Raw genomic sequence first — 15,983 nt, forward strand, 5'->3', positions numbered from 1 at the left:
GGTTGCTCTTTGAGTCGACTCTGTTTCTTTTATATGTTTAGCATCAATAAAGTTGGCCAAATGTTGAGGAGAACAGGAGAGGTGAAGGAGTGAGAGACTGGCAATAAAGATTAATGGCCCTGCAGTAAATATCCTGTATAATACTTCAGGATTAAATGATAGCAACAAAAGAAACCACAGATATAAAGAAGAAATGTATACCAAAAAATTCTGTCATGCTAACGAGAGGAGAGCAATTAAGGAGGTGCAACCAAGCAGTGTAACTTGGGCAGTTAGTGCTGGGTCACTGGCACTGGAATAATCAGGGCATCCAGACCCATGGTGCACACCTAGGGAAGTTAACTCTCCCATTAGGCTGGATGCTGCAGCAAAGGCCAAGGCAATAACCCTGCCCTGTCTCTAGTCTTCATGCACCAGCTCTGCAGTGGCAGAGTGGCTCAAGGGGGCAACTTCATGTCTTCAGTGATCAGGCAGACCATAAAAGAAGAGAAGAATACAAGACAGTCTTTTCCATGAGTAGAAAAACTTCATGGTTCTTATATTTTAAAATGTTAAAACATTTCAAACTTTTAAACAGATGAGGTTTTTGATATTATTTTCACTAGCACACTACGTTCTCTTGCCCTTTAAAGAAAAAGGGAAAAGAGTGATGAATAAAAGGGTGAATGACAGCGCTCCTGAAATCTCTGCACATGTGTAACAGCTGCCTTCCAGTTAGCTCGATTGTCTAGCAGCACTACTGGGACTCACTGTGCGCAACACAAAGTGCTGCAAGGTCAGCACACAACACAGCACAAGTAATGGGTTCTGAACTGCTGGTAGTCAAAAATGGTTTTATTTCAAATTAGAAATTGATTTCTTTGGTATAGCAGCCTTTTCCAGGCTTCTGTAGCTGGGAATAGGAGAGGTTTGTTCCCGCACAGCCAGGTTGTCCCACCAGTCTTCGCGAGCTGCTCTCTAACATTGCAGCCGTCTCAATCAGCCGCGATGCTCTTTATCCCTCTGCTCTTCTGCTATACACTTTTTCATTTTGCCATTTTCGCGCTGGCACATGACATACATGTGTTGACACGTCAACACAAGATTACGTTTTCGCAGAGTAACCACTAAACCAGTTCTGACTGGAACCTCTCTCTGCAGCAATGGCGAGAATAAGGGGAACTAAAGGTTTTCACTGCTGAAAGATGACTGCCAGAGAAAGTAAGAGGCTAGCTTGGACAGTAAGTCTCCTCAGTTTCATCTTTGTCTTGTGAGCAACACCTAAAAGGAAGCTTCAATGTTGTCTGTCCTCAGTGGCACTCTGTAGAATATTTATTTGCCTTAAGCTAAAGAGAAATTGTGGTGTTTCTCTTTTGAAGTTTGGAAAAATTGTCATCTCTCAGTTGCCTGGAAGAGGATAAAGCAATTTATTTTAAATTACTGGCAATTAACCCTCAGAAACAGCAAAGCTGGCAGCAGGTGGGGAAAGCAGAGGAGGGTGTGTGTGAAATTTTCTCCTGGAGCACACCCATTCTCAAATAAATAAAGCAAACGTGAGAGTTGATGCAGAGATGATGAACAGTTGGCTGCTTAACATCGCAGGAGAGGAACTATGCTGGTAGACGGAGGAGTATGAAAAAAAATCATGAGCAGGGTGTGAGCAGAGGAGGCTGTTTCCCATACATCTCTCCACAAGGAGGTTCATCCCCCTCCCCCTTTTTTTTTGTCCTTAAGGCTGTTGGCATAGACTGCACCAGGAGTCACACTAGGAGCAGCTGGGAAGCAAATACCTCTTTCATTCATCATTTCAGAGTTCCTCGTAGTATTATTAGCACTTCAAAGAAGGCAAAGCAATATTTTCTCAGACTTGGGTGATCATGTTTAGTTCCAATGTAAAGTTGCTCATGACTTCCCCACGTTATCAGTCAATTGAGGACTAATCATTATTATGAGACCTTACTTTTCCAGGAGAGATTTAGGTTCAACTCTTTATTCTGTTATTCACTTTGAGAACATCATTTAGAATCTATAACCTTACTGTTTAATTCAGATTTTAAAAAGGGGTCAAATTGAACAGATTGTCTCCTATCAATACTCTCAGAGAAATAAATGCAGATGTGATCTGAGCATCCAGTAGCTGTGCCACCCACAGTTTTGCAGGCATATGTTTATCTGAAATGCTACCTCGAGCTCGGCATAGTGGAAATAACCTGCTGTCCATTGGCTTGCAGGCACCAGCCACCTTCCACCATCCTTCTCTTTCTGCTACTGCAGACACTACACTCACCTCTCTGGGGGCTGCATGTGTCTTTCTGTTGGCATATCCACTGGACGTCATCCTCTGCATGTGACTGAAACTCCACTGTCTTCTTCTCCCTCCTGTTTTGTCCACTGTTTGGAGAGTTTGAGCACGCATTAATGGATGATGAGGTTCCACACAGCCATCCATCACATTTTGACTTTAATAAACTGAAAGAGGAAGCATGAATGGATTGTGGGGGGCACAGGGGAAGACACAGATCACACGGACATATCTGAAATGGACAAGAGTTTCAATACAGTTCACGGCAGTGAGAATCTTTTCCTTATTTTAATTGATAGATAATTTGAATATTTTTCTAGATATATATTTTGTGTATTGCTACAACTGTTTTGGAGAACAGTTTAATAATGTTAATCCTCAAAATTTACAGAGTTACAGAAATAAGACTCAAGTCCATTAAACTGCAATAAAGCTGAAGAGTATGAGTAAGAATCAGAATGTCTACAGAATGAAAAAAAGCAGATTAAAGGGAGATTGCATATCTAACACATTTCATAAGTACTAAAGATGAACTTAAAATTAAATTAAAATGTCAGCATTAATATCCAGGGACAGGGCAACAACTGGAGGCCAAAGGAGGTTAAGTAAGCTGGCAAGGAGGCATTTATGTTAACTTTATGGTCTGGGATAGCAGCAAAAAGAGAGTGAAGCAATGAGGAATCAAAGACTGGCAGGAAATCAAAAAGAAATGAAGTATTATTTATGTAAGATCAATCAAAAACAAAAGAAGATCAATGTGAAGATCTCTGGTGTGGTGAGGAATGTGAGGCGGAAGGCTGAAGAAAGATAAGCAGGAACACAAAGGCAGGGCACTAAGGCAATGCATTTGGGATGGAACTACAATAGGTGACAAGCTCGGTATATGGTCATATGGCAGTCACTAGAAAAGTGGAGAAATGAAGAACAAAATCTCCTTGGCTACACCTGGGATGGACCAACCACGTGGCTATGAGAGGTTCACCAAAGGATTGTAGGGAGTGGAAACAGTGATTTTGATTGGCACGTCAACGTTCTACTGAGATAACGATAGAAAACAACTGGAGGATGGAACATAGTGGACACACTGAGATTCACATAGATGCAGGTTTGTCAGAAAAATGCTGGCATGCTTGTCACTGTTCTTATCAAATGGTACAGGAGAAAAGGCCTCTGTCACAAGTAGTGTTCTCAGATAAGATGCTGATTTTAGGCACTGGTTCATAGCCCGGTGGTGAGTTTAAATTATCTGGAAAGGTTTTAGTGAGAGGACGTCTGGAGTCTCACCCATTTAACTGAATGGACTGCCTGGGACCAGCCCCCCCCCATGCCTGTTTCCCTCTTGCTTGCTCTTCTTTTCAAAGGCTCCCAAGGGGCTTCTACAATCATGGCTGTTCCTTGGGAAGATGGCATCTCCTTTTGCCCAGTATTCTGAACTCTAAAGAAAAGCCATGCCTTCTTGATTAAGATGTTAACTACTATCCATCTAGTTTGATGTTAGCTGTTGGCTTGTTGTATCAGAATCAATGCAATCCCCATCAAAATCCCAGCACAATTCTTCACAGACCTTGAAATGCTGTGGGACAATGGTCTTGTACCCTGTAAAGATTTGTCACTTATGGGTTAATGTAAGATAAAAGAATTAATTAATAGCCGGACGGTGGTGGCGCACGCCTTTAATCCCAGCACTCGGGAGGCAGAGGCAGGAGGATCTCTGGGAGTTCGAGGCCAGCCTGGTCTACAGGAGCTAGTTCTGAGACAGGCACCAAAGCTACAGAGAAACCCTGTCTCGAAAAACCAAAAAAAAAAAAAAGAATTAATTAATGAGAAACCTGAGATAATAGGCCAACCAGTTTATAATTAATGTAGGCCTCTGTGTGTTTCTTTGGGACTGAAGAGCTGTGGAATCTGGCAGGACAGAAACCTCTGTCAACATAGAAAAAACAATACTCAATTTCATATGGAAAATCAAAAAACCCAGGATAGCCAAAACAATCCTGTACAATAAAGGGAGTTCCAGAGAGATTACAATCCCTGACGTCAAATTCTACTACAGAGCTATAGTAATGAAAACAGCGTGGTACTGGCACAAAAACAGCTAGGTGGACCAATGGAATCAAATCAAAGACCCTAATATAAAGCCACACACCTCTGAACACCTGATTTTTGACAAAGAAGCTAAAATTATACAATGAAAAAGAAGCCTATTTAGCAAATGGTGCTGGCATAACTGGATGTCAACATGTAGAAAAGCAGCCAGGCAGGAACAGTTCTTTCCTCTTCCCAGAATTCTCCTATTCTGGCCACCCCACCTATACTTCCTGCCTGGCTACTGGCCAATCAGTGTTTTATTAAAACAATACAAGTGATAAATCTTTACAGGGTACAAGACCATTGTCCCACAGGGGCAGTAGAGAAGTGGGGAGAGAAGGAGATCAGGGGATTAGGGAGAAGAACATGAGGGATCGGGAAGGTTGAGTTGGGTGACGGACAGAGAGGGAAAGAAAGGAAAGAGATACCTTAAAAGAGGGAGCCATGATGGGGTTAGGGAGAAACCAGGCACTAGGGAAATTTCCAGGAATCTACAAGGATGAACCAAGCTAAGAATCTAAGCAGTAGTGGAGAGGGTACCTAAAATGCCCTTCCCCTGTGATCAGATTAATGATTACATTAATTGTCATCATAGAACCTTAACCAGTAACTGATGAAAGCAGATGCAGAGATCCACAGCTAAGCACTGGACCAAACTCCTGGAGTCCAGTCATAGAGAGGGAAGAGTGGTATTACAAGCAAAGGTGACAGACCATGAAAGGAATACCCATAGAGACAGATGACCTGAGGTAGTGGGAGCTCAGGGACTCCTGACTGATGGCTAGGGAACCTGCATAAGACCAAACTAGGCCCTCTGAATGTGGGTAACAGTTGTGTTGTTTGGAAAGTTTGTGGGGCCTAGCAGTGGACCCAGTATTAATTCCTAGTACATAACTCGCTTTTTGTAGCCTGTTCCATATGTAGGGATACCTTGCTCAACCTAGATACAGGGGAAAAGAGTCTTGGCCTTGCCTCAAGTGATTTGACAGACTTTGTTGACTGCCCATGGAGGTCTCACCTTCTCTGAGGAGTGGATGGGGATGGGGTGAGAAAATGGGAGGGGGGAGCGGGAGGATGGGAGGGAGAGGGAACTGGGATTGGTATATAAAATGAGATTGTTTAAAGAATAAAAAAATAAAATATTTAAATAAAAAGGATGCTAACTGCTAAATAATCTTTTCTTCTCTATTCTCTTCTTCTTACCCCACCCTCCCTTTGTCTTCTGTCCCCTCAATTGTTTTTTCCTTTAGACTAACAAACCCATGTCTATTGAGCTCCAAATTTCATCAGAATATATGATGGTCTTTCTTAGTCTTTGTTCTATGTATCAAATAATACAAAACATATAAATTGATATGTGGCTTAACTTCCAGAGATAGCTGTTGAAAGAACCACAGGAGGCCCAGATCCACTCTAGTGTGCATCACAGAAACATAGGAGAGAAGATATACACCCTGGATGAGTCTTACTGTCTGCTGCATTCTTATCTACACATGAAGCCCCTTTTATATAGTTGAGTTTTCTAAGGTAATTGTTATGGGGAAATGAGAGCTTCACTTTTTTTTAAAACAAAGGTTTGGTTGTTGATGTGATTTCCTTTTCATTAACTCTCTTTGAATAATTTTTTAAAATGTCCATGATCGAAAGATCACAAGTCATGGCAGAGATTGGGGACAAATTCTTGTGAAAAGTTTTTATTTTTCAAGGGGGAAAACTTTTAAAGTCCTGAAGGAAGAGATAGAATATAGAGAAGAATCCCTCTCCAAACATGATGAACTCCTGTGTGGAGGAGGATGAAGAGGAAAGAAAAGTAGGGAAGTGTTTTCATGTCCCTTGCTGTTCTACAAAGAAAAGGGGATTTGTCCGTATTCTCTCTACTGTGGTGAATGAAAACTGACTACGGAAGATAACTTCAGACCTACAGAGGAGTCCATTATACACACACACACACACACACACACACACACACATTTACTTAGGTAATATTATATCCACCTATAGTCTTTGATGGAGTTGAAGAACAGATAGTTATTGTTATAGTTTTCCTTAGTTATGATAAAAAATAAAGTATATATAAATGCTGTAACTGTAATTCTTGGTTGATACCTGCCTTGTTATATGTAATTTTACTATGTTAAAGTTAAAACCTTCCTTTTTTATTTAAACAACAGAAAAGGAGAAATGGTGTGGGAGGTCCTTCTATATATGTGTTGCTTTTATTTGATAATGAATAAAAAAGCTATTTTGGCCTGTGATAGGGCAGAATAGAGCTAGGTGATATAGTAGAATAGAGCTAGGTGGGGAAAACTAAACTGAATACTGGGAGAAAGAAGGTGGAGTTGCAAGAAGCCATGGAGTCGCCGGAAGGGAAAGATGCGAGCTGCCAGCTGGAACCTTGCCAATAGGCCAAGAGCCTTATGGTAAAATATAAAATAATAGAAATGGGTTGATACTAGATGTAAAAGCTAGCTAGCAATACGCTTAAGTGATTGGCCAAGCAGTGATTTAAATAATATAATTTCTGTGTGATTATTTTGGGAGTCTGGGTGGCCAGGAAATGAATAAGCAGCTTCCAACAACAATATATGTATATCCTCATGTCACTTCCAGTTTGCTTTCTCTGCTGCTTTCTTGTGGTTGAATATTTCATATCTTGGCTTCCTGACCTGGTTCCAGTCATTATGGGCTCTCCCTAGGAACATTAAGCCAAAATAAACTAATCCATTTATAAAAAATTTATTTTTTTAAAATAGTATATATGTATATAATAAAATAGGATCATATTTACTTTCTACTCCTTTCCCCTCCCTCCAACTCCCTTTATATTCTTTTAATAAGCCTTCTCCCAAGTTATGTCATTTTTTTGATATCTACTAAGTCCAGTTAGTGCCACCCAAATGTATATGGGTGTGTAGCCATCCATTGGAGCATAGGAAACCTACCAATGGCTCTATCTTCAATAAAGGATGATTCTCTTTCTCCCAGGAACTATTCACTGCCGATAGATCCTCAGTTTGGAATGGCATCTGGGGATCATCTTCTCATATGCTGGGATTCTGGCTGGCTTGATCTTGAGGTGACCAGAGATGCTTTGAGTTCATTATTGTGGTTGTCATGTCATCTCCAGAAGACACTCTTTTTTTTAAACAGCACTCATCCCCATCTTCCAGCTCTTACATTCTTTCTTGCCTCTTATTTCAGAATATTCCCTGAGTGTTGGTGATGGTGGGGTTATTAATAAAGATTCCCATTTATGGCTTAGCACTCAGCCTTTTATTCTCAGCACTTTGACTAGCTGGATATCTCTTCAGTGCACAAAGAAGCTTTTCTGACCAAAGCTGAAAGCAGCCCAGGTCTTTTGGTGGTAGAAGCAGAGCTGAACTAGATTTCTGACTTGAGCTAATTTCAATTTAAGGTTGGTTTATCAGGCAATCAAGGAATAGTTATATGATGGACATAAAACAAAATCTTAATGAATGAGCAGACAAGCAGCTTCAGGAGAGATATTTAGACTGTAATTAAAACTAGATGGAAATTTTAGAACTGAAAATTACAGTAGTTGATATAAAAATTGGAAAATGAAGATGAAAACATAAATGTTAAGTGAATTTTATAACAGAAGCAACAGAAATGACCTAATTTAAAAAATAGAAAAAAACATTTGGAGAAAAATAAGCAGGCTCTCCGGGACCTTAGGGGAAACCCAAAGCTATCCAAGAAGGTAAAACCGAACCTTTAAAGGAGAAATCACGAGACTGGGGCAGAAAATAATAAAGAAATGTGTCCTAAATGTAATGTAAGAATACTCTCTAGCCCTGATGAAAGCTAAGAGTCCAATGGAGTAAAAGCAGAGATAACGAGGACCCTTCCACTTGAGAAGTGTTAGTGACACACAGAAGAGAGGCAGGCACGACATATGATGTCTACTAGCATTACAATAGGGTGGCCAGAACGTAAGGGGGATAGCGCCACAATGCTGAAAGTCAACAGAAAAACCTGTCACCTCAGAATGTGATTTCTCATAAAAAACTCCTCAAAAAAATAAATGATATTTTTAAATTAAAAATGGAAATTCTGTTGCTAGAACACCTGCACTAAAAGAAATAACAGGATGTTTTTCAAATCATAGGAAAATTACAGCATATGGAAATTTTGATCTATAAAGAGAAATGAGAAGCATTAGAATAGTACATGGTTAGATAAATGTAAAAGGATGTTATATAAAAAAAGGATGTTATTATTATTTTTTTGAAAAGTACAGGAATCTTCAAGCCAAAATGTTAACACTATGCTATCAGGCTTACATGTACCGAGATGTTATAAGTGTGTGTGTGTATACATACATATGAGATAGACTTATATATCATATATACAAATATATGTATATGATAACAGTGCCATAGGATCAGGGAAATAAATGTACTGATACAACTGAAAAGATCCCACTGTCTACACAAAGCAGCACAGCATTGCTGCTACACAGTCATACTCTAAGTTAGGGAAGCATTCTGAGCTGGTTACAGAATCTACCAAAAGGAACACCTGGGGAGTTAACAGAAAAAGTATATATTTTTTTCCTTTAAAGGCCAGATGAAAAAGAAGGGAGCTTGCGGTCATGCCTGTAAAGCCAACACGTGGGAGGGTAAGGAAGGAGGGCTGCCAAGAGTTCTAGTCCAGTCTGTGTCACAGAGTAAGACCATGTCTCTAAACACAAAAGGAATGAGCTGGCCCTTCCTAATCTATATAAGCCTAACTTTAAATGAATTATGTACATTAGTTAGTTTCTGTCATCTGTTGTGTAGAAAGCTGTTTGATTACAAGGCTGGAGACTAAACCCAGAACACTGCACAGGTAGGTGAGCTCTCCACTTCATTACAAACTGTAACCGTTTGCAAAAGAAGGGTGAAGTTTTTCCAACAGAGTCTCACTAGGCTTACAAACCACACTTAAGGGCAGGCCCCATACCCAGCAGTAGATAGCAACAGAAAATGAAGTTAATGATATTTTTGGAGGTATTTTTCTATCTCCTAATGCTTTGTCTGGAAATTTTTTTTAACCTCATAGGTCTTCTGCTTAACATATTATGGTTTCCAATTTTCTTTTTATGGGTTCTCTCTGTGTGTGAATGTATCTCTGTATCCATGTTTCTAGTGCTTTTGTTTTAGCTCTTTTTTTCTACTCATTTTTCTATTCATATATCAGAATATATTGCATGAAAAATATTTTCAATTAAAAATAGAATCTAAACTAAAAAATGTCAGAAGACACAAAAATCATAGGACACATGCATGCATCTAAGACAATGCATCAAAACAGATGTAGCAAAGCCTGTTAAGACTGAAGAGTGTATCCTGAGTGAGATAATCCAGACTGAGAAGGACAAACATGTTATATACTCACTCATAACTGGATATTGGCTGTAAAATAAAGGAGAACCATGCTACAATCTAGAGACCAAGAGAGCCTAGGTAACAAGGAGGGTTCAAGTGGGGGAATGCCAAGCTCTCCATAAAAGGGGAAATAGAAGAGATTCTGTGAGCAGAATGTGGGCGGATGGGGATGGGAACATGAGCAATAATGTGTGTGGGGGAGATTGATGGGAAGAGTACGAAAAGAGACTAGTGAAAAAGGGGAGTGGCATTTGGGGATCAGGTAGAAACATGGTGCAATGGAACCTCCCAGCAATCTGCAAGGATGACCCCAGTTAAGACTAGCGAAAGAGGATACACAGCCTGAGCTGGCCATCTCCTGTGGCCAGGCAAGACTTCAAGTAGAGTGACTGGGACACCAACCCAGCCATATAACCTTCAACCTACAGTTTCTGCTGCCTATGGGATGTGCTAGGGTAAGGGTTGTCTAAAGATTGAGGGAACGGCCAATCAATGACTGATATAGCCTAAAACTCTGCCCTATTAAAACATGAATATTATATAGCCACAAATATTAGGAATTAGCAATTATATATCATTACAAAGTCTATAGACAGAAAAGGACATCAAAAGTGTATCACAAACAACTTTAACACCAATATAGCAAAATAAAATTAAATGAAAAATGCATATTTCTTGTTTGGTTTTACAAGAGAAAACCAAACAAGTTTATTAATGCACGCAGTGCACATTGTACACGACAAACCTTGATGTGGGATGCCCTTCTGTATGCTGTGAATATGTCTTATTACCATTGGTTAATAAAGCAGCTGATTTGGCCAATAGCCAGGCAGAATATAGCTAGGCCGGAAATCCAAGCAGAGAGACAGAGGAGAGAAGGCAAAGTTGGGGGAGATGCCAGCAGCTGCTGGAGAAGCAAGATGTGAGGTAGCAAGCCAGAAACCCCATGGTAAAATATAAAATAGTAGAAACGGGTTAATTAAGACCTACTTAGTAATTAGCCTAAACTATCAGTCAAACTTTTATAGTTAATATAAGCCTCCGAGTGTTTATTTGGTAACTGGTAGGTGAGAGAGAAACCTCCATTTATAAATAGCGCCAATTTGGTGCACGTACATCCATACAAAGCCTACAAAAGCTTAAAAAAAAAAGAGGGCTTCTAGACCCACAGAAACAGGTGTCAAGTGCGGCATCCTGGTAGCCACATTTTTCAGATAGGCTCTGTTTGCTGCAGTGAGCAGATGCGCAGCTCCTTTAAGAGACAGCTTCCTGGTTCGTGCTGGCAGTACAAACAGCTCTTCTAAGAGGTCCTACTATGGAGCACTTGAGTACAGTTTGTGAGTAGTGTGCTATAAGCTGCTTCCCAGAGTTGGGGCTTACAATGCACTTCCCCGTTACTTAGGTAATATTATATTCTTCTGGAGTATTTGATGAAGTTGAAGACTAAATAGTTATAATTACACTTTTCCTTAGTTATGATAAAGGATAAATTAAATATGAAACTTTAGACTCAAAAAGAAAGGTTAGATGATAGTCTATTTTCCTTAATTTTTAGTAATAAGCCTGAGCCATCAGACATACTTTTATAATTAATATAAACTTCTGAATGTTTACTTGGTAACCGGTGGGTGGGAGAGAAACCTCCATTTACAAACCCAACTGAAATGAACTCCAAATAGCTGCTTAGAGCCCTGGTCTACACAGTATCTTCAACAGACAGCAATAGGATTTTAGAGATATGATAATACTGACATTAGGCTTGGCTTTTGGCATCCACCAGTGGGAAATTATGGAAGTGAATTTATGAAAATAAACTAATGAAGCAAGGCTTGCCAATTCTTCCAGTGCCAGGAAGTCTGAACTGGTAAGAGATGTCTTTAGTGATTGACCTCCATCCTTTGTAGTTATGGGAGTGAAGATACCTTCATACTTTTAGTCCTTGCTTTTACACAAATTATTAAGGGAGGACAGAGAGTTTTTCTGACTCTGCTTATGGTTAACTGTCTTCAAAGTGTTATGCTAAAAAGCCATATTTTATAATGATGCAGTTTGGTTTTCTTCATACCATACAAAAACATCACAAAACACTAAAACACTACAGAGGAGCAAGACATAGGAATTCTTTTAGGATATATACACAATAACAAAGAACAGCAAACTATTTCACATACTATTTCTACATTATTATAAACTGCAGCAGTAAAAGTTTCCTCACATTGGCAAGAAGCACTGAGAAAATTGTTGGTCCCCCATGTTCTCTTGAAACTTTGCTAGGCACTCAAGCAATTGGACACTTCCCATTCCTTTGCTTCATTTAGGCTCACAGAAAATATAGATGGGCTCCCAGGATGTTTAGGGTCAATACTAGAGGACATAAATTACAATTTATTATTGTGAACCTTTCTAATAACTAGAGCATGGCAATCTTTTATACAAGTTGGCTGACTTCTGCAGCTTTTCATTATCTATGTTAGCAGTGAAAATGGCTTCCTTTCTTCCTAGAAAATTCCTCCTTCAGACGTTGGTTATTGGGTATCAGTACTTCCAGCCCAGCTTTTTGACCTTTACTTCAGCAATCGTCTTTATCAGGGCTCTTTTCTTGAATGAGTGTATTTTCCTTACAGACCTCACTTTGATATTCTAGAAACATCTCAACCATCTGTTATTCTTCCTTTAATTTCAAAACCAGCTTTTCTGAAAGTGCTGTACTGGAGTCCTTGTAGGCATCTCTTAGCCACAGCACCCGACTAGGATCATCACTGAAACTGTTTCTGAAATTCTCCTAAATTCATTTATGCTTTTTAGAAGACTGCCAGCTTGTCTTTGCCACGGTGTAAGCTGCTGGGTAGCCTGGTGTGGTTCCCACTTTTGTCAGACCTTTGTTCTATAGCCATGCTGACTTCCTGAAACACGCATACTTCTTGAAAAAAATCTCGATTGTCAAAAACTAAGAAGAAATAGAAAAACATAGTCTCAGGCCTAGAAAAACGGAACTCAAAAGTCAAAGATAATTTTACAAGAGAAACTGCCAAAATAGCTTCACTGGTAATTTTTATCATGTGTAAGAAATAAGCATTAGCAATCTTATACTAATCCTTTCAGAAACAAAAGAAAATATAGAATATTGTGTGATTATATGACACATGAATCTCATGGAGTGTGATAAAAAGGGTATTACTAAGATATAACCCACATGAACATGGGACATAAAAATTCTCAACAAAATATTAGCAAACCAGATTCTAGAATACACACAGCGTAGCCCATAATGACTAAGTGTGTTCTTCTGCAAAAACACAATGTTAGCTGGACATTTCTAAATAAATCCCGATGTTGACCACATGAAAGAATTAAGAGAACAATCACACGATTCTATCACTAAATACACACAAAATATTTGACAAAATGCTGATGGAAAATCAGCTACCATGGGCATGAGGTGAACATTCAATTTGCTAAAAGGCTTGTTGATGTTTGTTATCCAAGGTCCCTATGTCAGGACTGGTTTCTCCAGTTAGTGGTACTGAAAAAATTTCCTCCAACATAGTATTTTTATTAATTATCTTGGAGTTTCACATGATGCATCCTGATCACACCCACTTTCCAGCCCTCCCAGGTCTGCCCTCTTCTTGTGCCCCTCCCCGAAAAACCCCACAAGTCTAATTTGTGTTGCCCATATACTCACCGGAGCATGGCACACTCCCACTGGCCAGCCCCTTAAAGAAAACTACCCTGGAAATTTTTAGGAGGTGAGAAATGTTTAGTTTGAGAACCTCACAATGACTGAGTTTGTCCTTGGATGAATGACAGTGCCTCACTTCTTTGGTTTTCAGGTTTGTAGTGTGATTCTTTCCTCCTACAGGGAGGGACTCATATGCTACAGGCCTGGCCATTCTCAACGCTGTGTTGTGCGGACTTTTAGTCTGTAGATTTGTGAGCTTAAAAAAAAAAAAAACTCCTGTGCAGCATGCCTGGTTCAAGTACTTGTTACAGTAATGAAAAAATGGATTAAGAAAAGGCATCAATGAAAACCTATATTAATGGACTTACTAGTGACATATTGATTGTCTTTTCCTAAATATTGGGAACAATGTAGGAATTTCTTCTCTAGCTACTTTTATTCCATATTGTATTGGAAGTTTAGACAAAAAAAATGAAGCAAGAACAAGCAACAAAAGACATAAAGCTTGTAAAGGTATAAATAAACATTCAAACATAACATAATTGTGAACTTGAATATGTTAAGAAATCTACAAAACAAAAAAATTCGCAAGTTATATGCACTTAAGCAAATTGTGGTGAACAAGTCAGATATTTATAAGCTAGTATTTTTCCCTAAATTCTACCATTAAATTCAATTAAAAATATATGCAAGATTATTATAATGAAATTTACAAGGCATTACTGAATTAATTTGAAAAGATTTAAATAAATGTAGAAATAACATGATTTCACTATCAATATTTTGAGTATGTTAGTTATCCTCAATGGATCACATCAAAATCAAATTCAATTTTCTCAATAGAAACTGATAAACTAAGTGTAAGCAGTAAATACCTAGAATAGCCAAGAAAAATTTCAGTAAGAAAAAAAAGGTAGAATATTTTTTCTGCTCGATTTACTTATTTACTAAAAAGTTGAAATAATGAACACTCTATATTATTGACATTTGAATGGGCGTAACAATCAACATTGTCCTGTGTATATGCCCTTGGTATTCAGTTGACTTCTGACAATGTATTTCACAGTTTAATGAAAAAAATTGAATAAATAATGCTTAAATAACTGGGTATCTGCATAAAGAAAGAATGAGAGCTGGGCCGTTTTGGTGCATGCCTTTAATTCCTGCATTCAGGAGGCAGAGGCAGGTGGATCTCTGTGAATGCTACAAAGCAAGTTACAGGACAGCCAGAGTCAAACAGGGAAACCCGGTCTTGAAAAACCAAGCCAAAGCAATCAAATCAGCCAACCAAAAAAAAAAAAAAAAAAAAAAAAGGAAAAGGATGAGTCTTGAGATTTATTTTGAAGTTATCTAAATATCTATCCATATAGGAAGTGAAAAATCAGTAGTAGTACAGACCTATACAGTGAATTGTTAGTATGAAATAAAAAGCAATGGCTTATTGAAACATACAATAAAGTATATTACTCAAACCTTGTGGCTAATGAAAGATACCAGATATCTACATTTTATATGATTTTATTTATATGAATATTTATACCATACAAAACAATCTGAAGTGATAACAGTCAGATGGCTGGCTGTTTGGGACAGGGACTATAAATATACTAAAAAATGAAACTAAGTGCTTTTGGGTGTGTGCATGCTTTATTAATTAAGGTGCCAGTTACACAATATATATGTTAGTATCTTCTGGACTTGAGAAGGCCATTACAAGCATGAATTCAAGTGTCGGCTGTCTGCTCAAGAACTGCACAAAATCAAGCCGGTCAAAATTCCAGCATGGATGAGGGATGAGTTCATGTAGCCCCACTCTTAACTAAGGAGCAATTAGCATTGCTAGTTGCTAGTGAAGGGAGAGTCAGTAGCTACTCATGCTCCAGGGGATGACTCTATATCCTTGCGCATGCTGGAAGCACTACTGAACTCAGTGGATTGAAAATAGAGGATATCAAGAAGGAGGGAGACATCGTGAGAAAGTGCTGCTAGGAGGTGGAGGGCAGCAGGGGGTGCATATTAAGAAAACACGTTAAATATATACATGGAATTCTCAAAGAAAAAATAAAAAGTACACTTGAAAAGAAATTAAGCAAAAGTACAGATAGAAAATATGTCACCAAAGGAGTCTGAGATGTATAAAAGTCCATAACAACATATTGTTTCCCACAGACTAAACTGCATAAACAGGCACTGAACACATGCTCTGTACCATGAACCACAAAGTCAGCTAAGCAGTATTTCTTACTATTTTTACAGTCTGGATGAACCATGTACAGAATTCACTGAAGAGTTATGATAGCCCATATCAGTTAGAGATGGGCTAGAACTATTAGGGACAGCAGTTATTATTTAGCATTGATTGGAGCTAGTCAACTGATGGGAAAATGATCAAACAAGATAGAAGATTAAAGCCATGATATTTAGAATTACTATCTTAGTCTCCTTCAAGGTACTAAGATTTTACTAAGTTATTCCTCACGTTTTAATATTATAAAATACTACTAAATGGGTATCTAAGAAACTCTGTTTTGGAGTGGGCAGA

General features: G+C 38.7%; 1 protein-coding gene and 1 pseudogene across 4 annotated transcripts in view; both read right to left on the minus strand.

Annotated features, from left to right (window-relative positions):
• Kiaa1328 (KIAA1328 ortholog) overlaps positions 1 to 15,983 on the minus strand; it is a 235,784-nt gene that overhangs the window by 37,707 nt on the left and 182,094 nt on the right. For 2 of the 4 annotated variants that reach the window (XM_075969143.1, XM_075969141.1), the window contains one exon: positions 2,267 to 2,448. In XM_075969143.1, the coding sequence (XP_075825258.1) occupies positions 2,267 to 2,448 (182 nt within the window). The remainder of the gene's footprint in view (positions 1 to 2,266; positions 2,449 to 15,983) is intronic. The other 2 variants (XM_075969142.1, XM_075969144.1) reach the window with 1 other exon arrangement.
• LOC142848534 (kinetochore protein Spc25 pseudogene) lies at positions 12,030 to 13,452 on the minus strand (annotated as a pseudogene).

Source organism: Microtus pennsylvanicus, chromosome 4 (genome assembly GCF_037038515.1).
Source record: "Microtus pennsylvanicus isolate mMicPen1 chromosome 4, mMicPen1.hap1, whole genome shotgun sequence".
In the NCBI taxonomy this organism is placed as follows: domain Eukaryota; kingdom Metazoa; phylum Chordata; class Mammalia; order Rodentia; family Cricetidae; genus Microtus; species Microtus pennsylvanicus.